The following is a 26,865-nucleotide window of genomic DNA, read 5'->3' on the forward strand; positions in this document are numbered from 1 at the left end:
CTGTATAACAGCGAGGCTCGAGAGCGCTGCACCGTGGTGACCAGCGTGTCCTCTTATTTTGTAGATCTGGGTCATCTGAAGTATCATAGCAGCATTTATGTCATCTCGACCTGAATTCACAGGACAGTGTGTAAGTAGGTCTCCCATCAGGCACAAACAAAGCTAGATTTCACCCCGATCACAGCAGGACGTGCAAATCCTCCATTTTGATCGAATCAATCTGTTGCATGTTGCATCATATTCCCATTGTTTGCTAGGATTACACTCTATTCATTCATCTTCACTCGTTCAGCTTATACAAATAAGTCAGTAGAAGTAAGAATATTTATCAAAACAATAAGAAACTGGCATGATTTTATTTTTTCTTCCTCGTGCTTAGGAGCACAAAAGAGTTTTTTGTGTGTCCTGGAAACACAAGTAGGCCAGTGGACCAAACATAATTGGGTGACTAACACCACCACTGCGACACAAAGATTTGCCCCTTCTTACATGTTGAGTCAGTCTTTCAGACCCATTTTTTTTTTTTCACTGTTACATAAAAAAATATTTCAGGGGTCATCTGCCTCTCAGCATCGTCTGACTTCTAATCTGATTCATCCACATGGTTGTCATGGCAGCGGAACCCCGGTTGAGAGAATGTAATTTAATTAGCAGTTCAATGGTCTGAATTTAATTTGTTTAATGCACGTTGCCCGAGAAATCCATTTCCCATTTTTCAACAAGGCAAACCCCACAGTTGATGTTTTTAAAAACCAACACAAAGCAAAACAACAAGACACTGGTTCTTTCTTTCTCAAACTTTACTTGGCATATATAGAGCATCTGATCATAGAATATACTTTAAATAATTTGTGAAGAAGGACTTAGAAAGACAATTAATACATTCTATGACAGTGATAGAGGAATGGGTATTGTGAATATATGTGCCATATCGAGCCAGCAGCTTTGAGCAGTGTTACGCGCAGGCTGAGATTTGATGACTGAGGCCATTGAAGTAAGACTTTTCACGCTCGCTCATCACCTCAAAGTGAAGCGGCTGTTGACAGAATGTACACTCAGCCGTTGAGTGTGACTTCAGATCCAGGCCAACCTCCTTCCATGTATGCACCAGCCTCTCTGAAGAGGGAAAAAAGGAAAGAGGAGGTTGATTCAACTTTAACTAACAAAGCTACAGTCGGTCACAGCAGCCATGAAGTAAGCGAAAGTGTTTAACAACTGGTTGGAGCTGCTTTAACCTACGTGAATCTCACTGAATGCATATTCATATTATCAGATCTTACCAACAAAATATTTCATCATCTCTGGAGAGTGATGAGGCGTTGGAGCGATACGCAGGAGCTCCTCTCCCCTGGCAACGGTGGGATAGTTGATTGCCTGCACGTAAATGTTGTGGCGGCTCATCATAAGGTCACACACCAGTGTGTTTTTCTCTGCATCCGATACCTAAAAAATAAAATAATAATAAAAAACAAAATAAAGTATATACAAGTGTGTGTGTGTGTGGGTTTTTTGTAAATATTGTAATTTGGTTGTATGTACAGTCCAGATTAAATCAAAATCATTACCCGGATTGGGATGATGTGGCTGGGACAGTGCACCACAGGAAGTCCCGAGTCCATCAGCATCTGTCTGAGCAGCTTGACGTTGCGCTGGTGTTTGCGTCTCAGTGCGCGGCCCTCTTCCCCTTTGAGAACCTGGATGGACTGCCTGGCTCCAGCCAACAGCATTGGGGGCAGAGAGGTGGTGAAGATAAACCCAGCTGCGTAGGAACGCACCATGTCCACCAGGGCAGTCGTACTCGCGATGTAGCCGCCCACGCAGCCAAAGGCCTTTCCTGGAAAAAGACATGACATGAAAGGGGCTGCATGAGTACGAGATGAGGAGCTCTCAGTTAGAAATAATTGTCCCCTCAGCTTGACAGCGACACACAGGGGAGGAGAGGATAGTAATTCAATATGTGCAACAGGAGCCCACAGTCTCCTAGCAACAGCAGAGCTGCTCCAGCTTCTTTGAGCCCTCTGGCATATATTGTGTCAAAGCTTATCCTGAGAAAAACAACAAATCAGAGATCTACCAGTGCTCTAATTACTGAGCGTTGGTTTCTTACATATACACCTTATATAAAGCAAAAATATTAATGAAGGAATAAAGTCATTAATACAACTAATAAATGGCCTGTATTTGTATAGCAACTTTCTGGTCTTGATGACCACTTAAAGCTGCTTTACACTACAGTTTTACCATTCACTCACTTTCATACAGCACATCTCCTATTACTTCATCAGTCATACCCATTCACACGCTGCTGGCACAGCCGTCAGGAGCAACATTGTTGAGTGTCTTGTCTCTAGACAACTCACTCTACCACTGAGCTCGCGTCACATATATACCACAATAGAGCAGAGAGTACATGCTCACCTAGTGTCCCTGAGATGATATCCATCTTGTGCATGACACCATCCCGGTCTCCAATGCCCCCTCCTCTGGTGCCATACAAGCCCACTGCATGAACCTCGTCTACGAAGGTGATGGCACCAAACTCGTGGGCCAAATCGCACATCTCCTCCAGCGGACACACAGCACCTGTGTCATTAAAAGATGAAAAGGGAGAAAAGGTTTAGTCAATCAGGACAGGTCAGTTTAGATCAAAATTCTGGGTTTTGTTACATTTTGAGTCATCAAATAGGGAGGTGTTCATGACATAAGGGATGTATGACCATCACTAACCATCCATGGAATGGACGGTCTCAAAGGCTACAATCTTTGGTTTGTTTGGGTCTCCCTTCTGCAACATCTCCCGGAGATGGGCCGCGTCGTTGTGGCGGAAAATAAATTTTTTCGCACCACTGTTTCTGATGCCCTGGATCATGGAGGCATGGTTGCCTGAATCAGAGTAGATCTCACAACCTAAAAGTTCAAAATACACAGGAATAGAAATGTTTAAAAAAAAAAAAAAAAAAAAAAAGTGCATCACATTGACTATTTCACATTTGAATGACACATGTTATCCAACACATTTCACATGTTAGAACAAATGTAAAGTACCAGGTAGCATCTTGGCGAGGGTGAAGAGGGTGGAGTCATTTGCCACAAAGCAGGAGGTGAAGAGCAGTGCAGCGTCCTTGTTGTGGAGGTCAGCCAGTTCTTGTTCCAGTTCCACGTGGAATTTACTGGTTCCAGAAATGTTCCTGGTGCCTCCTGCTCCTGACCCATGCTTTCGTAAAGTTTCCCTGAGGACAAAAATATAAAAAGTAAATGGCACAAACTTAAAACGACATGAGCGTTTGGGAAAACATAAGACTACTATTCATCGAACTTTTTACATAATTAAACACTAGAGATTCTTTCGTGCTAAAGTGCACCTTAAATAAAGGGTGTCAGTGCAACACGGGAAACAAGATCTGGGCAGGCTCAAACAAGCTGAACATAACACCTTCACTGGAGCCCATGAGGGTTAGTGTGAACTATGGCCAAATAACACTCTTCTAGACCCACACAAACAAAAGTCAGGAGTCTCTGGTTGCATTCAATTATCACGTACGGTGTCTCATCTTTGTTGAGTGTTTTTCTATCTGCATTCCCAGTGGAATGACAAATAAAGACGAATCAGAGAAGACAAAGACGTAAGAAAGAAAATTGCTTCTTCACATGGTAACACAACTGAATATGAGACACGGACAAAAGGTACATTTTTTTCATTCATCAAACACACCAACAACCCCACCAATACTCACATTATAGACTTTGTGACTCGAGGGTGTCGACTCATGCCCAGGTAGTCGTTGCTGCACCACACAGACACCTCCCTCTTTTCAGCCAGAGAGCCAGTGAAGTCTTCCGCCATGGGGAACTCATAGGCCAGACGGTTCACAGTCTTAAAAACGCGATAAGTGTGGTCACTCTTCTTCTCTTCTATCTTCTTTTCAAAGAATTCATCATACTGGAAGCGGGACACTGTCAGAACAGGAAGACACAGCTTGCTTGATGTGGCTCAATGGATGAAGAAATTTCATGGTGAAAGTCTAATTTCATTGTATTTAAAAACTAAAGAAAAAAAAAAACATACTGCCAGTTTCACAAAAAAAAGGAATTGAAGAATTTCATGTCACATGTTTACATTTGAATACAATGTCCGAGAAAAATAAAATATAAATGAAAATAAAACTTACTAGTGCCTGGCAAGTTGTCTTGCAGCAAATGGGAGATCATTTTAGGTCGCTGTTTCAGGAGGGTCTTCATCAGATCAGTTGGCTCCTTTCCACTTCCCTTGGTGGTACTGGCCAAGGAAGACTGCATCAGCTGGGCAGAAGACACTTCTGAAAAAAGATAGAAAAAACACAACAGTATAACATTATGAACTATATAATGACTAAAATTCAAGGATTCATTTGTCACATGTTTATGTTACACAGTGACACACAGTGAAATGTTCTGAGTCGATACCATAGCAATACCAATTTCTAAACAAATCTGACCTTTCTGAACAGTGCGAATTTCCTGAACATCCTCTTGGAACTCCAGTCCGACTTGGCGGACCACAGTGCTGGTCTTCTGACTCATCTCAGCAGACAGAAAAGGGCATTTGGAAGCCCCTGTCTGGCCAGAGGGAGGCACAGGGTGACCAGCAGGCAGGCTGGGCTCCACTTTGGGGCCTACAAGTGGACAAGGTTCATCAACAACAAAGAAAATAGCTATTTTGCCATTTCACATAACATTGCTACATAGTAAATCTTAGATATACAGCTTAAAAAGTTATACATTTCTTCTTCATCACCCTCACCTTCAGTTGACATGGTGCCCTCAGTCTTCTGGTGGTTAGAGGAGGATGAACAGAGGGCCCGTGCCATTGATGGGGCCATAGGTTTTGAGGCCAGCTCCATCATGACAGGGCATCGCTGGGCGTAAACCACCAGAGACGCTTTGGTCTGCTGGAGGAAGGCCTGGGGCACACGAGCCAGGAATGGGCAGCGACGCAAAATTACATCCATGATCAGCAGTTTTGATGATGATTGTCCAGAGATCTAAATGGCAAAGTTAAAACTATATTGAAACATATGCTGTTGAAAAAAAATTATTAAAACCTTCCACATATGTGCACAAGTAACCAATTAAGTGATGGTTAAAATCCAAGAATATAGAAGACAAACTGAAATATCACAGTTCTACCCCTCTACAGCCCAGTGTGGTAACATAGAAGGACTAATCTGTTCAGATCATCAGGTTTATAATATTCAGACCTTTCTTTATGGCATATGACAAAGAAAAGTAGTTCACAAAACTACAAGACTTAAGCCCGAGGGGGAATCTGTCAGCTGATGCTGAAATACCACAGCTGTGTTTCATATATCCACCAAGTTTCAATTATTTATAAACTTCACAGTTAAAAAAAACCTCTGGAATTAGTATGTAAAAAAAATGTGATTGCGTAAAAATGAAAATTACGTTTGATAACCAAGATATACCCTCCCCCAAGTTGGAGCCAACTCTACATTCCTAAACAGCGTAATCACTCATACGTAATACTCCTTCCACGTTTCCGGGAAAAGTTCGACGACCCATGTACAGCAAGTATATTTACGCTTATATAGACCCAAAAACTTTGGTCTGGGGATAATCTTAACTGTCTGTGTGATAACCTTTGCTTCCGTCTATCCATGTGTCAGCCCTCACTGGTGTTTACACTGTAAACATCTGCTGAAACATATTCTGGTCTGATCGAACAGAAATGTTACGAAAACACATATAATGAATGACAATTATATCGGAAAACACTGTCTTAAAAATCACGTGGTGTTATTAGAAGCTAACATTGTACAAGGAGCTGCCATTAACGCAGCTGAATGTTATTAACCATTTAGTATTATTACTCTGTTTAACACAACGTGATTTTAATAATAATAAAAAAAATCACAAATTATATATAATAATGTATAATTTTGCTGAAGAAATATGGGAAACCGAGGTCAGATTCGCTGCTCGTGACTCTTGTTTCACCTCACCTCGGATTTAACCTTAGCTAGGCTTCTAGCTTTAGCCCAGAAGCAGTAACCAGAAGTGAAGGTGGTGCGGAGAAGAAGGCGAACTTACCTCTGAAAAACCCCACAGGCGTAATTCTCTCTATCAGTCGTGTAGTGGACACTGTAATAGCCGCGACGATAACGTGACGTCAAACTGATAACGCGCCTTGCTTTTCGTTGGTGACAGGGGGCACAGTCGTTATCCTGCACTGAGGACGAACGAAGAGTACTCGGAGTTGCCGGAGCTTATAAGAGCAAGCGCCGAACGGAAGTCTCGCGAGAACATGTTCTAGTACGTCACAGACATGTTCGCACGTCATTCAGGCTTCAATTTCGTTGCCTCCTACTACTGTCTCCCTCCCTGCTGTGGCTGAATCACCTGTTGGAAAGATCTGTTTTTCTAGACTTCCCCGAAATAATAAAAACATTCGTGCCTTGTTTCAAAAAGAAAATGTTTCTATTCCAAACGTTCAACATTGATTGGAAAAAAGTTTGGTTGATTCTTAACAAATACTTGATAGTAAACAAGGTGAGAGAAGTCAGTCAGTCAGTCATCATCTACCGCTTCATCCTCTGCCAGAGGGTCGCGGGGGGTGCTGTGCCAATCTCAGCTACAGGTGAGAGAAGTGTCGTTCAAAAATAATTCACCGATATTACCCTGCTAATCATTATATGACTAAATTTAAAAGAGACATAAATACAAACTGTTCCTTTTGTGAAAATCACCCAGAAACTGTTTTACACCTCTTTTGGTATTGTTCACACACCAGATCATTTTGGCAAAACTTCAGCAGATTCATCATTGACAATATTTATAAAGACTTTATTTTATTATGGGAGAATGTGGTATTTTGCTTTTATAGAACTCAAAATAGAGAGAATGTGTACTTTGTTATAAACTTATTGATTCTGTTGGCAAAATTCCATATCCATAAATGTAAATTCAATGGTAAAAAACCTAATTTTGTCCCTTTTACCCATGAAGTTGTACATTATATTTCTTTGATTTCTGGCTCTAACAACAAAAAAGCAATTAAGACTGTCAATGTTTGGTCCTCCTTTTCTTTCTCTTTTTAATAACTCATCAGCTACCCTGGCAAAGTTTTATTTCTCCTGTTTTTGCTCTGTTTGTTCACTAATGTAATATGTTTCTTTCTTCACTTCTGTAAAAAAAAAAAAAAAAAGGCTCAATTTGGTTGGTTTTACATTGAACTTTAAAAAAAGCCACAAATAATAATATGAGCCTTAATGTCAGATATTAGACTGATAAAGACACAATACATTTTTACAAGCGTTAGTCAATACTTTTACTAATGAAATGAAAATGCATCACATCACTAAATCCATGGCCAATACGGAAATAAAAACACAACACTCCCTGGAAACTCCAAAAGTACATTCCACACTAATGTCTTTGTTGACAAACACCCGGTGAAATGAAATGTCAGCTGAGGAAATGAAATAATACTAGTGCACTACAGTGTAAACTTACGACCCCAGGTGTTGAAACAGAGACAGTCCAGCGGAGCTGCCGGAAGTCTGTGTGTAAAATAGTACAACAGAGAGTGCAAGCTTCCAAAAATAACTACACGCTATAGAGGCTTATAAACCCATAAATGCATATGGTAATGGATAAATAAACAGTCCTATTTGTAAAATGGTTTGACTCAATGAACGCAGAATAATACACTACATCGATCCTGAATTGTTGTTATTATTAGCTGAATGAGGAAACAAATCTATCTGACTGAACGCGACGTGGATGGAAAGTGACAGCTATGGTGTTATGCTGCCCTCTGCAGGTCTTTTGAGGCATTGTGTCGGTGAAGGTTCTCAGTCATCCAGGTCATGATCTTCTTCAGTAGTTGGCTGTGGGGCGACTGGGTTTGCTTGACTTGAGTTGAAGACGTTTCACCTCTCATCCAAGAGACTTCTTCAGCTCTGACTAACTAGTGGGAAGAACCAGGTATTTAACCTCTGAGGCTGATAACTAGAGAGTCGTTAAGTTGAACAAAGCAGATCTTCCACCCTTCCCAGTTTCAGTTTTGTGAGTCTGCTGTTGTGGGTGTTTGACCTCACTGTTGTTGTTATTATGTGTTTGCTTGTTAATACTTTTTGGAAGAGAGCTCAGGACACTATTGTAGGTGTGTCAACCTCCTCTGTTGAGTAATGGTTTCTCCAGGTTAACATATTGTAGAGTTAGCATGTGAACATCCTCATCCCCAAAAGGGTCCCCTGTCTTAAGATGTTGATGGACAGCTGAGTTTGGACATTGACATGCATTTATGCAGAGGCTGTTTGGTTTCACCAATGTAGAGGTCAGGACACTCCTCACTACATTGTACTGCATAAATCACATTGCTCTGTTTTTGTCTGGGGATTTTGTCCTGAGGAAGAACCAGTCTCTGTGTTAAAAGCATTGGGATTATTAACAGATATGGCATGTAGCATGCTGGATTTTCTGATATTATCCTCCATAGTTAGCTGTAGGCAACTGGACATGCTTGAGTTAGGTTAGAAGACATTTCACCTCTCATCCAAGATTCTTCTTCACTTCTGACTAAACCCCTTAAACCTGTCAATAGAGTTGTTAGACTAAATGCAGGTTGTTCACCCCCCGTGACCCATGTTGCTGAGGGATGGTTTCTCTAGGTTAATGTAGTTGGCTTCTTTAACTTTAAGTAAACAATAAAAATATGCATGTTATAAAATTGTACACCCTTCTGCGAACTGTTGAACTACCATGCACTTATCTTTTGTTACACTTATAAACTCATGACTTATAAGTTTATGATTTTAATTTTAGTATCGTCTAGTGTACAATAATCATGTGAGGGGAAAGTACAGAAGTACGTCTGGGAGAGGGGGATAAAAGAAGCACTTCTCTGTAGCATTCAAACTGTGTTGCACTGTAACGGCTCCATCTTGCAAGATTAAAACTTGGTCCAAACGTGAGATTCCGTCTCATGGTCATAGGCAACATGTTTACTTTACTAATGTCTTTTTTTATGCCAGTACTTTGGACACAGTCATTACAAATAATATGCACATTAGGCACAGAAGCCCACAATATGGTGTTATTTTCTCTCGGATATGTGAGCATTATTATCACCACGATCTGACCTCAGATGCCACATCAATGACTAGCAGCTCTATATTATGGGTGAAGTTAAAATAATATTGTGTGGCCCTCAATTTCAAGGATGTTACATAGACAGAAAAGATCGTCGATATAGGAAAACATTTGCAAAGTTAATTAACGTTTGCTCATAAACACAAAAATGGGCACAACTAAATAAAGTGATCTTGTTACATCTCATCATTCATTTTAGAAGGTGACAGAATGTGAGAACCAGCCAAAATGTCCTGTGGTTTATACATTTTATGGTTCTCACAAATAGAAGAACACACATTGTTTCCTGCTATGTGGACTATGCAAATGCATAGGGGCCTCAAGCCACCAGGGGGCCCCAAATCTGCATGTTCAGCTTCATCTGAGGAGAATTAAAATCACCTGTCTTTCTCAAAAGTAATTTTCTGATATCAAATGTACTTAAGTTTTAGAAGTAAAAGTATTTAAAGTAAGGATTGAGCAATGGTGGCTCAGTGGTAGGGCAAGTCTTCTTTCAACTGGGAGGTCATGGGAGGTTATGACTACATGTCTACACGTGTCCTTGAGCAATAAAACTTAACCCCATGTTGGACATAAAAGATGTGTGAATGGCTGAATGGCAAAACTATAGCGTAAAGCAGCTCATCAAGACTATAAAAGCGCTATATAAATACAGACAATTACCAACCGATCTTCTGATTTAATTTAGTAGTAATGAGTAACAAAGATAGTCAGAGGAGATATAGTGGAGTAAAAGTAAACGTTGCTAGAAATACAAATAAAGTAAAGTACAGATATGTGTATTTTGTACAGTAACAAAGTATTTGTACTTCGTTTCATTACAACACTGGTCTCATGTGCTTATTAAATCCCTTTTATGCTCAAAATATGAATAAATAAGCTGCAATGATAAATCGTGGCAGGTGTTTTTAACACCAACTTGAGTTGAAAAAGTAAATATTTTTTAACTTTTACTTTAACATAACTTTTTTTTTAAATTTATTGACGTATAGTATTGTTGTTTCCCCTTGTGTTGTTATTTTTAGTAGTAATAGTTTAACTTGCTCATCTTACCACTTATCCTAAACCTAATTCTAACCCTAACCCTAAAACCAGGTTCTTAATCCTCAAATAGCCTGTTGAAGTTGTATTTACCAGACAAAATGTCCTCACAAGGTCAAAATGTCCTCAGAAATATGGGTTTGTTTGACAATTGGTCTACACAGCCTCCTAAAAATGTACACACACATGCACACACACGCACACACACAGTGTGCATAGACGATCTTTGCGTCAGTGGTTAGGCTCCTCCCCCCAGCCGTCGTTGGAGATTCCCACTTCACTCCCTGAATCCGGGAATCTGTGTTCAGCCATGGCGTCGGGCCTGTGCAGTGTTGTTGTATGGCTGGTATTATGTGCGATTTTGGCTCCGTCCGTGTCCGGTAAGTTTGATTTTAAAACATCAAATAGGGTCTTGCTGGTCGTTTGTCGTTCTCGTTGCGTCGTGAACTGCGTGTGAACAGTCGACACGTATGATAAAAGTACAAACCGGTGTCAAAAACCAGGGCGATGTCAGTTTGCCCACCGAGAGCTGGTCGTTTGTTGGTTTACCGTTCGTTATTGTCTTTATATGTCTTAACTAGCTTTTGGGGAGAAAACAGGCGAATTCAGCTGCTCTTTTATGACTTAAAGGCCATTTTTGGTTGACCAAGAATCATTATATTACAAAGAGATGTACCTCCTCGGAAGTCTGTTAGCTGTTGATGATCGATGTTTTGGTAATACCATAAAAATGAAAAAATATCGTCACTTTAAATAGAATATGTCGTAACATCATTAACGACATTTGTTGTCTTAAAAATCCCACGTTTATTACAGTCTATGCACTCGAACGTAAATTAACTTTTACAAATACATAATCATTTCTTTTTTTCTACATTGTTGATTCGACTGTGTGGTCCTTGGTTACCTTTATTTGGACACTGACAGGCGCCAATAGTCTGCCTGTTGACCTTTATTTCTTTGTGCATGAGTCGCTGTGAGAATGTTCCATTCGTGATCCCGTTCACGTGTTACAGAGCATAGTCTGGTTATGACTCACATCCATTGCTGTGAAAACTCCCAATAGCATATTCTAATCCGATTAAGACTAATAAAATGACTAATATGATCCGAATACTCCACATTATCTTAACCCGATTATTGCTTTTTGTCAGTACATCATCAAAGCTTACTCAGGTTAAGGTGATCAACATGTCATTTGTATGGCAGTGGGTATTTAAACCACACTGTCTTCCTCAGCCTTACATCAGAACAGTGATGTTCAAACATAGTGTGTATATACAAGAGGTGTTACGTTAGGTCTGGCTTCATTGAGACAGGTTGGATACAGTGCTGAAGACATCTCTTAGTGAGTGCTACGCAACAGAAATAAATCGACAGCCTCCAAAATAGTCTTTAACCTGAACACTGTAATCTTCATGAAGGTCGGATTAGTTTTAGATTTTGTTTGGTGTGCCTATTAAATTGGCCAACAAGTTTAGAGAAGTAAAGGTGAACAAAACCTGTAAAGCCTCTCAACAGCACCACAGGCCGCAGTTGTTGATTCAACACTTCCCTAAAATACTGTTATGTGTTAGTCCATTGTTTTAGACCAGTGGTGATAATGTAAAGATTCTCGGATCTCAGATTCCCTTCAGACCTTTTTTTTAACAGTAAAAGTTACATACAAATGCACTGTGTTATAATAATTTTATTTTCATTGTCACAGTTGTCATTTTTATATGGCAATGCAACCGAATCCAAGCCATGCAGGATTTGAACAAATGCCTTTCGTTAACATCTGGAGTCCGATGACATAACAAGAGGGGAATACGTGTATCTGTCTGTCATGTCTGATATGCAAACCCTGGACTATGATCTAATGGTGACGACATGCGACCAGGCCCACTTTCTGTCCCAGGCCATCCCTGGCATAAATAATACATAAAATAGACTTTGGATATGTCTGTTTAAGACTGTACCCATTAAAATAAAAGCTCAGGTAAATTGCCTGCTATAATTTAGCAAAATCCAACATATTAAAATTGCTTTTTTTTGTGATTTAAAACCTAAAGTAAAGGAGCAAATTCACACACTGGAGAAAATTTTAAAAAGGACCCTTAGTACATCTTTTTTTCAGGACCACGACTTAGAACAACAAAGAAAAGATGATGGTCTAATCACCGAAATATTGCAATACATTTTTCACTGCAAGTTGAACTTTGTGAAGGCTCTTTTGTGTAAAAGTAGACCATTTATGTCTACTTTTTGCTTGTTTTAACTTTTTTGGAATCCGCAGAGCTAATATACTTCTAAAGTAAATGTGGGCACATTGAGGCTTGTGTGTGTCTCATTTATTATTCTAGTGTTATTATTCTAATACTATTCATACCTGGTATTAATACCCATCGTGAGTGTTCTGAGCACAAGTGGACAGCTGTAAGTACAGGTGTGAATGTTCTCAAGATGCATTGATGCATTAAGGACACACTTGGGCAATTCAGTTTCCACAGTTTCACCACTCCACACACAAACATTCACTCAAAAAAAACAAAGCTAGAGTGCATGAGGAAACACTACATGTGGCATGTGGGAGAGAAAATACTCAGCACTACATTAAAAACACAATGCATGGTGCAACAATGTAGAGCTGAAACGGGCTTGTGATAGATACATAAAACTACTACCACCGTCTACTTTCGATGGTGTCCTGGGGAACATGTGGCAACACCCTTTTAAACGGTGTGAACACCAATGCATCTGTGGCAACAGTGAAGGAGCCCCTACCCAGCTGATGTTTCTGAACCACTCATTTTTCACAATGAACACAAAGTATTCTTTCACTTCTCTTATCTTTCTTTTTATGATGTGAACTATAATGTACAGTATGTTGAACCTCCTTCTTAATACCAGGTTTGGACAGGACCATTGTCTTCAGTGGACAGGACCATGGTCTTCAGTGGTCTTACTTCCTCTTTCCCATTCCATTTTTCCAATGTTTTCTTTGTCCTTTTTGTGTTACAGCGGATGACGATTGTCTGGCCTATGAAGATGCATTTCAAAAATACAACCGCTACCAGGAGTGCCGAAATGAATTTTGCTGCGGTAGCTGCCGTGAGAGATACTGTTGTCGTTTTACCTCCTTGCGAATCACTGAGGACAGACAACTAAAATGGTGAGCTATTTTCTTCTCTGCTTGATATGTGTGTTCTCTCTGTCCCTCAGAGTTAATGTAGTCATGAAACAGGAAGTAGTGTTTTTCTGTGTGCGACCACCAGTATGGCGTTTATGTGAACCAGGAAAAACAGCAATATTATGACTAACCCAGTCATCGAATGCCAGCTTGTACTTATCTTTATGCCCATGATGTAGGATTTACTGTACAACACTCAGTCTCAGTAAAGTAATTAGCATGAGAGTTGTTTTGATTGATCTTGTCTTTTGTTTCTTTTTTTAGTGACTTATGGACTGATCATATGCATTCATCTTCGGCGATGTCCGTGAGCGTTGCTGTTTCTTCAGTAATTGTTTTTCTCTTCATCATCATCACCTGCTGCATCTGCCCCTGCTGCTGCTTATACAAAATGTGCCGCAAACCACAACGTAAGTAACCCTTCAGGAATGTGTGTGATGTTTGCAGTAGCCATTGCTTCAGGGACTCAAAATGAATCTCTACTCATGCGTTCACACATATGGTAGGCTTTGACTTTATTTGATTTGGCATTATTCTTTAGTAGTCCCAATGTTTATTAGCCACATATTAAAGACCAAAACCTCTTCTGAGAAAAAAACCTCTGATGAGTCATATTCCTCTTATGTAGAGGCATGTAAGAAGGGTGTTATTTTGTCATTTGACCTGTCAGTGTGTGGACAGTACAGTGCTACTGTTAAAGTAATTACAGGGATAATAAAGATCTTAAAGTGATAGTTCAGCTTTTTAGTAGCAGTGTTAAGTGTGGTTTGATGATATACGTACCAGAAGATGACTTGTAGTTGACGCAGTATCAATCCTTTTAGTATTATTTGTCTGTATTGTTTACCAGTTTTTCAGCTTAATCCTAATTGGTGTATGTCCTAGAGCGCCCTGATCTGACAGTTATCAGAAAATGGAGCGAGGCTATTTCATCAATATGATTTAATCATTTTATTGTAACGTAATGTGCTGATTAGGGTTAGGGTTAATTAGACAAATTGCAAAGGCTGCAGTTCTTTTTAATTGTTTTACATTTTATGCCAATAAATAAATTCCATTAATATCTTTAGGCTCTCATCCTCCTCCATTAATGTCTCTTGTGTGATAATGTTCTTATTAATCTTGAAAATCTACAACATGGTTAGAATTGAAGTGGAGCTTGACCTAAAAAATTATATCGCAGATTTTTTTTATACCACTGTGAGAATCATTTTAGACTCAGTTGACTTTTAACACACTACAGCAATCAGTCAGCTGTTGAAGCTGATAAAACATATGAAGTAACTTCAAGCTTTTACAAAACAGGATGTAACTGAGGTTAAATGGCATTTCCAGAAATTAGTTTGTAAAACTGAAATTTTGTCAAGATGTCAACATACCAAAAATTAGGTGTCAGCTTATCTGAATATATGCTGGTTCTTTTAATATTGTTATAATAAATGAAATACTTGGAGCCTTTTCCCCCCTCATTCATTTGAATAGCAAAGGTTTCTCAATGCACATCACTTAAAAGGGAACATGACTGAAGCAATAAATCACATGTTCGTATTAGTCAGGTCAGATATTCTTTGTGCAAAAACTTGAGTTACAAATTGCACGAATACAATTTGCAAAACAAATTAGCAATTTACAAATAAATACAATTTGCATGACTTGTAAAGGTTACAGTCTGTAGCCATTTGCTGCTGCTTCTGTGGCTTCATGTGCAGGTTTCCTGCACATTTGCAGGTTTCCAGTTTGCAGAGTGCAAGTTAGTTTCGTTTTCAAAGAAGAACCACGAGGGAACTCATTTTGAGGATTGCTAGCTGCCCCACCCACCACATGACTTGTATTACTGCTGTGTTGCCTCGGTCTTTATAAGAACACAGATTTTGGAGCACACACATGCAAACTGATTTAATTTTCCCGAAATCTTTTTTTTTTAATTCACCAGGACTGTCAGTTTCTTCATTTCATTCATTTTGGTATACTGTTTCACAAGGCTGCTGCAGTTAACAGTATTTTACAGAGTTACAGAGTCTTTGTTTTCACCCTAATAATAAAACTTGATATACTGACGATCACCACCAATTGTACCATACCATAGTGTGGTGCCTATAGAGGAGACAGTTGTTTATATTTATTATGCTCAGAGACCAAGCAATCTGGAACTGTTCCTTACATTTATTAGATCATGCCTTGTTTTGCCTTACTGTCGACAGATACAAATACCAAAACCAGTGGTAAATTGACAGTAATTGTCTGTGTGTGAGATTCATGGCCGTATTTCACTACACAGTAAACTGAGTGACATGTTCCTTCAGTTCAATGAACATGAACCTTGTGCTGTATTTTTAATGAATACCGTACACATGGTTGGGTTATCATTCACTATACAAACCACAGCTGAAAATATTTTCCCCAAAAATGTGTTATTTGCTCCTGTTTCTATACAGTTTTCAACAGTAATCCTCATGCAGTTCATATAAGCTGCACTGACTTTCCCTGATATCCTTATCAGCGTATTCAGTCTGTTCAGTGTCACTGGGTCAAATGCTGCTCCCCCTTAGAAAATGTTATAAACAGCCATGCTGTTGCTCTTCCAGTAAAGAAGAAGTATGCAGACCACAATCAGGTTATGTGTCAAAAGGCCTTTCAAAATTAAAATGGTCCATTATTGATACAAGTGACAGAAATATGACTCGTTGAATCTCGTTATTGAATAGTATAGGTGGTGTCACACCAAGGATTATTTGGAACACCTGTTCATTTATTACTTGTACATGGCAAGATAATTTGTAAAAATGACAAATCATCTTAGACTACATGTGTCTCTTGAGACAGAATGTGTTCATTCAACAGTTCTTGCATGTGATTCTCAGTCAGTGGCGCGTACAGACATTTGGAAGGGCAGTGGCGAAAATTGTGCCTTTAGTATATAATTTCCCCACATTCGTACACACCTATAAATGGACATCCTACACAGCACAGAGTCTTATAGGGTGCTGTATAACTTTTCTCCACTAGGAAACAATATTTTTTTTAAATGTGTATTTTGCGTTAGAGGACACAAATGAATGGCAGGCAGTAGTACACTTCCTCATGATTTTACCACTTTACCCCCCTCTGCACGCCACTGTTCTCTGTGCTTAGCTGAGATAAGCATTAAAGGCATATAGACATAATTATGAACTGGCCTCTTTAGTTAACATGCCCAGCCTCATTTATATGAGCTTTGTGCTATCAGTGACACACAGCTGTGATCCACTGCTCTGTGGGTGGGTGGCGTCTCTTGCTTTGAATCCATTATTCCTGCTGCCATATTCACCTATTCAGTAAACTAGCTATCATTTACATTTACCCTCTTATCCACCTCTCAGATTGGGTGTCTTCCCGCACTTGAGAAAAAGCAGCTGGATAGCGTGTGTGTTTGTCATGTCCACTGGACAGAGTTGTTAATGACACACACTCTTGCACATGTTGTGTCAGTTTGTTTTTTGATTTAAACAGATTTTTAAGTGTGTGCCTTGCAGCAACTACACTCTCAGAGAGCATGAATAGGCACTGACACGAGCAAGGATGTGATTTTTTCCCTAAATCGCGCTGCGGCATGTAAGGATCACATCTAGGAATGTGAGGGCTCCACCTCTCGTGACTCATTGTTTCCATGACAACCGCAGTGGGGGAAAACTAACCACCTCATTTACAGGAAGTGGTCATGACGCCCACTAGTCTGATGAGAGAATAGAAGAGACATAGTGGGAGAATGACTGACGCACACACGTGTTTGCACTTCATTCATAGTGAGGACCCTCAGACATTGTGCATCACAATTAAGTGCCTTACCCTAACCTAAACCTAATACCAATTCTAACCCTAAAACCAGGTCTTACCCCTTAAGTGGACTAAGAGGACTAGCCAAAATGTCCTCACTCCGTATGGTTTATACCATACTATACTTTCTATAGTTTTAAGGACACCCTTTGACATAATTGCGTTGCTCAAAACATCGTCTCTGCAGACATTCCACCCACATGGTTTCCCGCATCGTCCTCCAGTGAAAATGACGCAGCAATGATTTTAGTGACACTAATGTATGGGAGTACAAGCTTTTTGTTTTCAGCTCTGTTTTCATCATTTCACCAATGTGGAAGAAGTCGGAACTAATTAGGCAACAGAGGCTAACTTCTTTGTGTGTAATCTGAACTTCCCGATGGTATTGTCACACTTTGTAACGAACCGTTGTGTTTGTCAATTTCCTGACTGTGTTGAACATACTAGTCAAGTACGTAGAACCCTTGCCCATTAACCCAGTTGGGTATTTAGTGTGGTCCAAAGGATCATGACCTTTTGCCCAAATACTACAACTAATTCACCATTTTAACATCCATTTCTGTGTATTGTTTTTTTCTTTTTTATACAGCTGTGATAGCCACTACCACTCACACAACAGTGGTCACTGCCAGTCCTCAGCATTACCCCCAGCAGCCAACAGGAATGCCTTCGCAGCCTCAATCCTACCAGTCGACTCAGTATCCACCGTACCAGCCCATACCAGTGCAGCCAGGGTATGTAGCCCAGCCCATGCCTCCAGCACCTTACCAGGGACAATCCTTTACACCGGGGCCACCTCCAACATATCAGGAAGCCAGTGAGTATGGATTTTTCTGTTTCAATGACCTTAAATAAAATGTTTCTGTCATGGCAACCGATCATCAAGTCAAAGGCATGTTACTTGAGTGATAGTTGGTGACAGCTGTAGCTATAAAATAAAATAGTTGCATAATTCATTTCTCAGTGCTTGTCGGCTTTTCTGATATTGCAAATGATGGAAGAAGAATTATAAACCACTCATTATCTTCATTTCCTGACCTCGATTAACATCCATTTGTTTCTTGGAGTAGCTGCATGCTTGAAAGTGATTTTTTTTTTTTTTTTTTAGAAAGCATCATCGCTGAAATGGAAGAATTGGCAGAAATGAAGCTCTTGACGTTTTTAGGGTTAACATTATTCAAAGATGTCTTGATGATTGTACGACTTTTTTCCAAAACACAGCATGCTATGGAAAAGTAGCTTTTTATGTAAGGACATGATGCATTACAGTGAACACATGGGATAACTGCTGCTGGTGTATAGTTGGAGCTTGTGGTTACTGTCAATATGGTTTCAACCTTTTCATCTTCATGTTATGTTTTCTTTTTATGTGTAGTTGGTCCAAGCTACCCTCCCAACCCGATGCCTTACAGCCAGGCTGCGTTCTCCCCCAGCCAGCCACCTTACCCTCTACAGCCTCCTGCTCAGCCGGGTGCTAACGCTCCAACACCTACACACGCAGACTTCCTTACCCAGCCTGCATACAACCCGAATTACGTCACACCCTAGACTGGATGATGGACCACGCCATGCTCTCTCAGCCACTTGAAACATGCAGTGTTTAGGAACTTGGCAGAACTTTAAATGTGTGATCTGAGTCAAGATAATATCTGTTCCAGAGGGTCTACATTCATGTGTTTCAGTGATTTAAATGTGGTTAGTGACACATTTTAAGTGCTGTTGAAGATTTGCAAGATGAAAATGTTTGTCTTGGATGGTATTGCATGGACTTACTATATACTAATAGTGAGGTTACTTTTGATTACATCATAGTCATCCTGTTGAATGAAACATAACACCAAAATTTGTCTGATTTTCAAAAGTATATGTGAAGTGCATTGTTATTTTTCAACCTGCTGAACAGGCTTCAACATCCCCCGTCCTTGTCCTTACTCGCACTTGTCACTGGCTAAACCTGCTCGGCCTCCTTCTATCCATGATCTGTGGCGACTGGCTTCAAATTGGTGATGGAGAAGGTTTCGTGTCTGTGGCCGTGATCAGATTTCTGATATAAAGTGCTATGACTTTTTTGATTTTCATGGAGTTACTCGTAATGTAGATGTGTAATGTTTGGTATGTGTTTAATATACATGATACTAACTACATGTAGTCCCAAAATGGGTGTGTTTCTCACAAGATGGTTTAGGAAGGAGTCAAATCGTTGTCAGTTGCCAATATTCACAGAGTCTTGGGTCTTCTTTCTTTAAGAATTCAGGAAAAGGGAACTTGTATCACATCAGTTTAATAGAATAAACCTTTCACTCAGGGAAGGTTCACTTTACATTTACGTTTTATTTACATATGTTCAAGGGAGACATCAGATTTTTCTTTTTATTATCATATTTTTTTTAATTTACTCTTCTATCTTACAGCTGTGCACAACAAGCGGCTAAAATGCATCGGCAGTTCTGACTCAGTTAACCAAAGAAAATGCTTTTTCTCTTTTATTCAACAACAAATGTATACAGCCTGGTGTGCAATTAATGAAAAATGTTGAAAAACAGTTGTGCCTTTGTCGCTATCAAACAGCAGCGCGCATGTAAAATGTTTTATTTTCTATTAATGTTTGTTTGTTTGTTTCGCGATAAAATTGGACACTCTAAATTGACTGTAGGTGTGAGCGTGAGAGTGGATGGTTGTTTGTCTCTGTATGTGTCCCTGTGATGGACTGGCGACCTGTCAATCGCAGGGAGTGTGACACCGCCTTTCGCCCTATGTCAGCTGAGATTGGCACAGCTCTCCCAGCGACCCTCATGTGGAGGATAAAGTGGCAGAGGATGGATGGATGTTTGCGATAGTTGTGTTACTTGTACTGAAAGCTCTATGTTCAACATAAACATAGAGCTGTGTAACCGTCAAACCTTTTATTGTCGACTCAAAACCCACACTTTAGAGTCGACTCAAGTTTGCTCATACATTTTTGTGTTGTTTTGGTATTGAAATCATGGCTTTCTCTTGTAATCACCACTGCCTTTATTCAAGAGCCCTGCTGTAACAGTGACTTTTAGTTTTTTCAAAACTTTCAATTTTTTAAAGTTCTCCTAATAGGCCATTCTTGCTTTGTCACTTGCATTTTTGTTGTTTTCAAGCAAAGCCTCTCTTCTCCTCTGCTCACTGAAATTACTTGAAAATAGTTGAACTAAAGTGACCTTTTTTCTTATCGTCAGAAACCAGATAGCAATTCTGTTTAAAATGCCTGACTTTTGAGATTTCCTTGCTCAGACTTTGGTTGTGTTCAAAGAAAATAGTACCTTGTGTATGTATTTTATATATTAGCGTTTCAGAAGGTCTTTCAGTCACATTTTTGCTGTGGTTTTATTTTACCACCTGCCAGGTAATGATGATGATGTCCTTATAGGTCTTAGTAATTTACATTTTCTTTTTTTTCTTTTTTTAAGTTGTGAAGAACATGCATGTTACCTACATCAACCAATCAATTTGTCTGTATTTGACTGTAGCCTCACCTCTTGCCTCAAACGTTTTGTGCTTGTGTTCTGCCTGTGATTTCAGCCCCTTTGGCCAGTGATTCTTCAAGGTGGAGTGTTTGTATTTGTGAGTTGTAGCCATTGTCAGTTGATGTTACTTTGAGAAAACATGTATGTCTTTTATTTTGTTGAAACACACACACACACATGCACCTATCCTGCAGAGTTTAATAAAAAAAAAAAAATATACGGTGTATATATATATTTACTTTCCCAAGCGTTGGTTACTGATACTGCTAACCCACGTTCAGACAGCAGTGCCATGAACAGACTTCTATTTTCAGCGCAAACAGACCCAGAACTGAGCTAAATTAAAAGCTGAATTAGTCTAAAAGTTCTAGTTCTAGCATTTGTTAGAACATGTGGTTATTACGGCAATTTCACCGGCGCTTTTTCAGGAAGCCGGTGAATCATCATCTTTGTCACCAGAGAGCAAAGAGTTGGAAACACCTGTACATAGTTTCCATTTTTTGGCCCGTTTTTGGACATTGAGACAAAAACTCAAACATAAACTATTATTATACTGTTCAAATTTTCAAGTTTTTTTTTTTTCCAGATAATTAAAGTTATTCTGGAAAAATGGGGAAGAAGCACACACACAGGACATTTTCTGGGCCTTTTATGGTTAAAATAAGAAATAAATAAAAAAGTCCAGACACACATTTTGAGGCTTAGGTGTTAAAGGATTAAGTGAGAATGCATAGCTAAATGGGACATGTTAATAAATTAAACATTGCTGTATAAAAAGAAACAGCAGTGCACTAAAAAGATAAGAAAATGTTGCATTAAAAAAGAATGGTAATGTTCAGTGTGTGGCTGACCAGTACTGTATGTCAACTGCTCTGATTTATTTGTTCCAAATAAACAATTGAAGATACAGTAAGACTACAACTGATACATGCTGTAGGTGTAAGTGCTCAGGGTTCAGAGGAGACTGGGTGGAGATAGTTCAAAGTATTTAGGTGGAGTTACTTGACTGTATAATCCACATACAGTGCTGTAAAACTCAGTAGGAAAAGAAAGTGAGACTTAACAATTTATATCTACTTCTGGTGTGAGTTTCTGCTTTATAAATGGTATAATCTAACATACATACATGACATTGAGAATGAATGTTAAGGTTTCAGCAGTTCAATCAAAATGCAGCAACTGCTGTTGCCTTTAAAACTTTGACAAACTATCCTGCATGTCTTTCACATGAAGTAAGGAATGTTGTTTGGTGACTTATGACAGGGGTGGTACTGTCAAACAGACTGAGATGGTTGTATCAGTGAACTAGGAGCCACTTTTTTGTCATACCTCATTATGGCAGTTATGGTTTCAACTGTCTTGTCCAGTCTTGTGTGTATTTTGAGTGTGATCCTTCTCCTGCCTGTAAGGGGTGAGTTCTTTTTTTGGTATTTTTTCAGCAGGTTTATACTGAATCTTGTTCCATGATTTGTCAGAAGTCACAAAGTGAAACCTAACTAACCCAGTCAAGCTAAAATACATCTGGGAACAATCATGCCAAGACTGAGGTACACCTGTTTATCAATGTTATACTGGGAAGTGTTTTATGTGTTTCAGCTGATCACTGTAGTAGCTATTGGGACAGAGACGGCGTTTACCATGATATTGAAAGGTGTGATAGCTACTGCTGTGGAGACTGCAGCAAGAAATACTGCTGCAGTACAAAGGAAAAGCATCTTACCCAAGAGCAGCAAGAGGCCTGCCATGAAAGGTACGGTCCTGTTTTGATAATGTGATTTTCTTCATGGTAAAGATGGTAAAAACAACAACAACAATACACTGCTTTCTATTTCTATTGCTTTCCACAACAGTGTCACCAATTTATCAGCCAATTATCTCTGAGTATTGAGCAGCAATGTCATTATTATTAATTCACTCTTCTAAAATTTGTTTTCAGTGTTTTTTCTCCCAGGTTTGGCAAAGGAATCAATACGATTGGTATGATTGTGGTAGCCATCGTTTCGACCTTGCTTCCCCTCCTCTGTGTCATTATCATCATCTGCTGTCTGTGTCCTTGCTGCTTGATATACAAGAAGTGTCGGAAAAGGCGCAACCAACAGCAGCAAAGTAAGAGACTGTATTTAAAGTTTAGAGTTTTGTTTCTGACTACACTGTGTAGCTTTAACATGTGCTGAAATAAACTTGCTTTCTTGCTGAGTGAGATGAGAAGGTATGCTACACACATGCTTCCATCCATTCATGTCATATCATTCAAAACCATAATAACAAGAAGCCTGGTTTGATTTTACCCAGTGCATCAGTAGCACCAATACTTGAAGCAGGAGAGAGCAGCTTGCGATGCATGCCTCCATCTTCCCGTTAACATATTATACTTTCTTAATTGTGTTATGCATTATGTGTCTGAATAGCTACAAGTCCAGGAACTCTTGTTAGACACATAACTAAAAATAGTGAGTTCTTAAAGGTGTCTTTTTCAAAAATGTCCAGTCTATCCTATTGTATATTGTATGCAGATTATTTCTACCCTATTTCATAATTGAATCTATATGGTCTTCTACTGCAGTTGTGATCAACACCACCCATGTAAGCAATGTACCTGGTCAGCCAGTGTCTCCCCAGCACCCGTCCTACCTGGACTACCAGCCTGTGCCTGTCGTGCACGGATACGGAGGCCCACCCATGCCCACAGCACCACCACATTTATACATGGATTCAAGTAAGTCCTCTAACCGTCTGATTGCTGTTGAAAAACTAATGTTGTTTTTTTGCTCAGCATGCACAAGGCCTGTTTTGGAATTTTGTCAACAACACACCCTGTGAAGAGAACAAACCAGATGAGAAATGAATTGCCCAACAGTAGCTTACCACCTCCAGTCTCCATTCATACTCAGTTAATATTGTTCTTGCATATATATTGATGTTGATGTTTTTTTTTAAAAGATGTATATCTTCAGAAGGAAAGATAAGTCTTCAATATTGCTAACAGATAATGTTAACAACATGAAGATAACTTTAACATTTGCCTTGCCTACCAATCTATCTATCTATCTATCTATCTATCTATCGATCGATCTATCTATCGATCGATCTATCTATCGATCTTGCTAGTAATTGTGCTAGTTAGTTTGTGAGCTACCAAGCTAGAATCTATCTAGCTTGGTAGTAAGCATGCTAGTTAGCTTGCGAGCTACCAAGCTAGAATCTATCTATCTATCTATCTATCTATCTATCTATCTATCTATCTATCTATCTTGCTAGTAATTGTGTTAGTGAGTTTGTGAGCATCTATCTAGCTTGGTAGTGAGCATGCTAGTTAGCTTGCGAGATATCTATCTTTCTATCTATCTATCTATCTATCTATCTTGCTAGTAATTGTGTTAGTGAGTTTGTGAGCTAGTTAGCATGCTAGTTAGCTTGCGAGCTATCTATCTATCTATCTATCTATCTATCTATCTATCTATCTATCTATCTATCTATCTATCTATCTTGCTAGTAATTGTGCTAGTTAGTTTGTGAGCTACCAAGCTAGAATCTATCTAGCTTGGTAGTTAGCATGCTAGTTAGCTTGCGAGCTACGAAGCTAGAATCTATCTATCGATCGATCGATCAATCTATCTTTCTATCTATCTATCTATCTATCTATCTATCTTGTAAAGTTGAAGTAATTTTTATGAATAATTGTGAAAAAGCAACACAATTAATTTTTCAGTGACGATGGGGATGGGGATGGGGATGGGGTATTTCACACACCCCATCCGTTTCTTCTTCTTCTCTCTTTTCCTGATCCAGCTCACCCACCTTCATTCCCACTGCATCCCCTCCAGCCTGCAGGACTATCTTATCCACCTCCACCACCATATTCAGATGATCTTGCACATCCACCCTACAACCCATCCCATGTCCCAAACCCCTGAACCTTCAAGCTGACCAGATAAAACCACCTCATGATGATTGCGCCGCCATTATCGCAGGAAACAAATCTTCAGAAAGTGCTTGTGTGATGTTTTAAAATAGAACTTTTAAAGTCAAGCTTTGAACTTTTTGTTAAAAAATATTCAGTTTAAGAGGGAAAAATATAAGTAAAAACATTTCAAGTCTTTAGAGAGATAAAAAAATGCCTTACCATTTATTTTTTATATTAACATTTATTTGGAGATGGATACAAAGGGGAATTGCATGACAATAATTGTTCAGTGAAATACATCACTGCATTTATTTAATTAAAAGCCTAATTTTGACACTTTTGCATAAATGCAGACTCAGTTGACCTCCCATTCCTATTTCCTACTCAAATTGCCACTAGGGGTCGCCTTTGTCCCACTTCTGTGTAGAAAAAGGAAACTGAGGCCTTACTTAGGATTTATGGTTGTAATCTAACCATTTCCTCAAGTATAGTCTCTGCATAACGTTCAGTTTTGTGCTGCTTGTGATGTAAACATGCTCTAGCACCTTTAATAGCTGTTTTAGGATATACTTTTTCAAACAGTTTAAACTATGCAGTGATTCTACATCACAACAAACATTTGATGACACTAACAACAGTGTGTGTTGTGTAGCCTGCACAGCCTACATCTCTGGAGAGAGTTAAGTGCAAACCTTTGTTACAAGTAGATAAAGTGTCTCTGGGATTATTAATACATTGTTTTATCATCATCCTGAGCCCATGTTGGGGTTGCAATTATGCTTTAGGAATTGTTGCAGTTATGATAATGTGAGGATGATAAGAAGGTCCTTTATGGTATTATTTGAAATAACTGCACCATAACAAAGTTTTCTTAAAAGTGTTCTAATTAAATGAAAATAAAAAAACAACTTTTATTAGTCTTTTTCACAGTTTACCTTTGTTTTTACTTGTAATAGCTGAAACATTGTTCTGTGACTCTGGCAGTGAGCTTACATGCACAATATCAGGATTATTAGATTTTAAATGATACAATCGAGTATTAGCAATATTTTCCTCATTCATTTCACATGTGAAAGTCTTCATTATGTATGAGCTGTATGTTGGTCATCTAACCCAAGTATCTGTGGCAAACTATAATAACCATTCATTTATGAAGCTGCAATGCCTAAAATATTAAAAGCAAGACAAAAGTTTGCCATTTATTTTTAAAATAAAATTGCCTTTCTCCATTGACGTGATGAATTACTGCCATACTTAAGAATAAGAAACGCTGATTAAACATTTGTATTGCAAATGTGGGTTTTGTTCTCAGTGCGGTCCATAGCCCTTAGTCATCCATTAGTAACAACATACCCAGTTTTCTGTTTTCTACCTTTTTAAAAACTCAATTTGTCTCCAGCAGCGCATCGAAGCGATGTAGAAACAAAGACGCTTACAAGCCTACTTCATAAATCATCTTACAATCATATCAGTGTTTGTTATATAATCCATAATGTTGTATGCTAGAACCCACCCGCAGTATGTCAGAGCCACTCTGGGATCATGTGCACTCAAATTGCCAGTGTGGGCATGCTTACATTTAATTCCATAATAACCCCAGCCACTCCCACTTACTGCATCCCACACTATCCATTAATCAATACAGTGATAGTGCTGACGATGGCTATTTTAGTCATGGAAGTGACTGGGCTCTAAATGGAAAAAATGACCCTGCCCATACTGTACGTACTGCTCCCTGTTGCCCTGCCTGCCATCGAAAATAAGCTTTCTCCTTGAAGTGTGGCTCAAACTGCTAATGAGCACTTGGATAATGTGGCAGATAGTCTTTACAGCTGCCCGTCACTGTTTTCTGCCTCTCTTGCGCTCCTGCTTTCCGACAATCTTCTCCCTCCCTCTGTCTCTCTCCCTCTGAGTGTGCTTTCTTCTGTCTGAGGGCATTCTTGTTTGGCCTCCTGCCCGAGCTGCCATTAGGATATTTTCAGCATTTTCTCGACATCCCACACCATTCCTCTCGTCTAATTCTAATTAAAAGAAACCCACAGCTTTCGATCTAGTTTTGAATAATTCTTTTCATGATTGTGAGTTAGTTGTTTGAGGGAGTTACTGCACAAGGGGAAAACACTCCGCCGTGCATGCTCTTGCTCTGGCTTTGATGCTCCACAAAGATACAGACTTGACAAACTTTCGTACATGTATGGAAACATAAACATAGATGAAAACATTATTTTTATTTGGACATGTAATAAACATGTTTCCTGTTTCACTGAATATAATACGAAAGCTGTTGTTCA

General features: G+C 39.2%; 2 protein-coding genes across 2 annotated transcripts; one reads left to right on the plus strand and one right to left on the minus strand.

Moving 5' to 3' along the window:
• Window positions 1–782: 782 nt before the first annotated feature.
• Window positions 783–6,250, minus strand: alas1 (aminolevulinate, delta-, synthase 1). The gene is made up of 11 exons (XM_058632757.1): window positions 6,088–6,250; window positions 4,781–5,021; window positions 4,476–4,652; window positions 4,170–4,316; window positions 3,735–3,954; window positions 3,046–3,230; window positions 2,728–2,907; window positions 2,419–2,583; window positions 1,566–1,834; window positions 1,281–1,443; window positions 783–1,116 (listed from the first exon to the last, which is right to left on the minus strand). The coding sequence occupies exons 2-11, from the start codon at window positions 4,986–4,988 to the stop codon at window positions 956–958; spliced, it is 1,875 nt and encodes a 624-aa protein (XP_058488740.1). The 5' UTR covers window positions 4,989–5,021; window positions 6,088–6,250; the 3' UTR covers window positions 783–955.
• Window positions 6,251–10,434: 4,184 nt separating this feature from the next.
• On the plus strand, window positions 10,435–25,496 carry LOC131461152 (protein shisa-4-like). The gene is made up of 9 exons (XM_058632185.1): window positions 10,435–10,571; window positions 13,195–13,345; window positions 13,628–13,773; window positions 17,766–17,993; window positions 18,552–22,081; window positions 22,267–22,420; window positions 22,607–22,776; window positions 23,234–23,386; window positions 24,460–25,496. Exons 1-5 carry the CDS (start codon window positions 10,502–10,504, stop codon window positions 18,722–18,724), a joined length of 768 nt encoding a protein of 255 aa, XP_058488168.1. The 5' UTR covers window positions 10,435–10,501; the 3' UTR covers window positions 18,725–22,081; window positions 22,267–22,420; window positions 22,607–22,776; window positions 23,234–23,386; window positions 24,460–25,496.
• Window positions 25,497–26,865: the final 1,369 nt, after the last annotated feature.

This window comes from Solea solea, chromosome 6, assembly GCF_958295425.1.
Source record: "Solea solea chromosome 6, fSolSol10.1, whole genome shotgun sequence".
In the NCBI taxonomy this organism is placed as follows: domain Eukaryota; kingdom Metazoa; phylum Chordata; class Actinopteri; order Pleuronectiformes; family Soleidae; genus Solea; species Solea solea.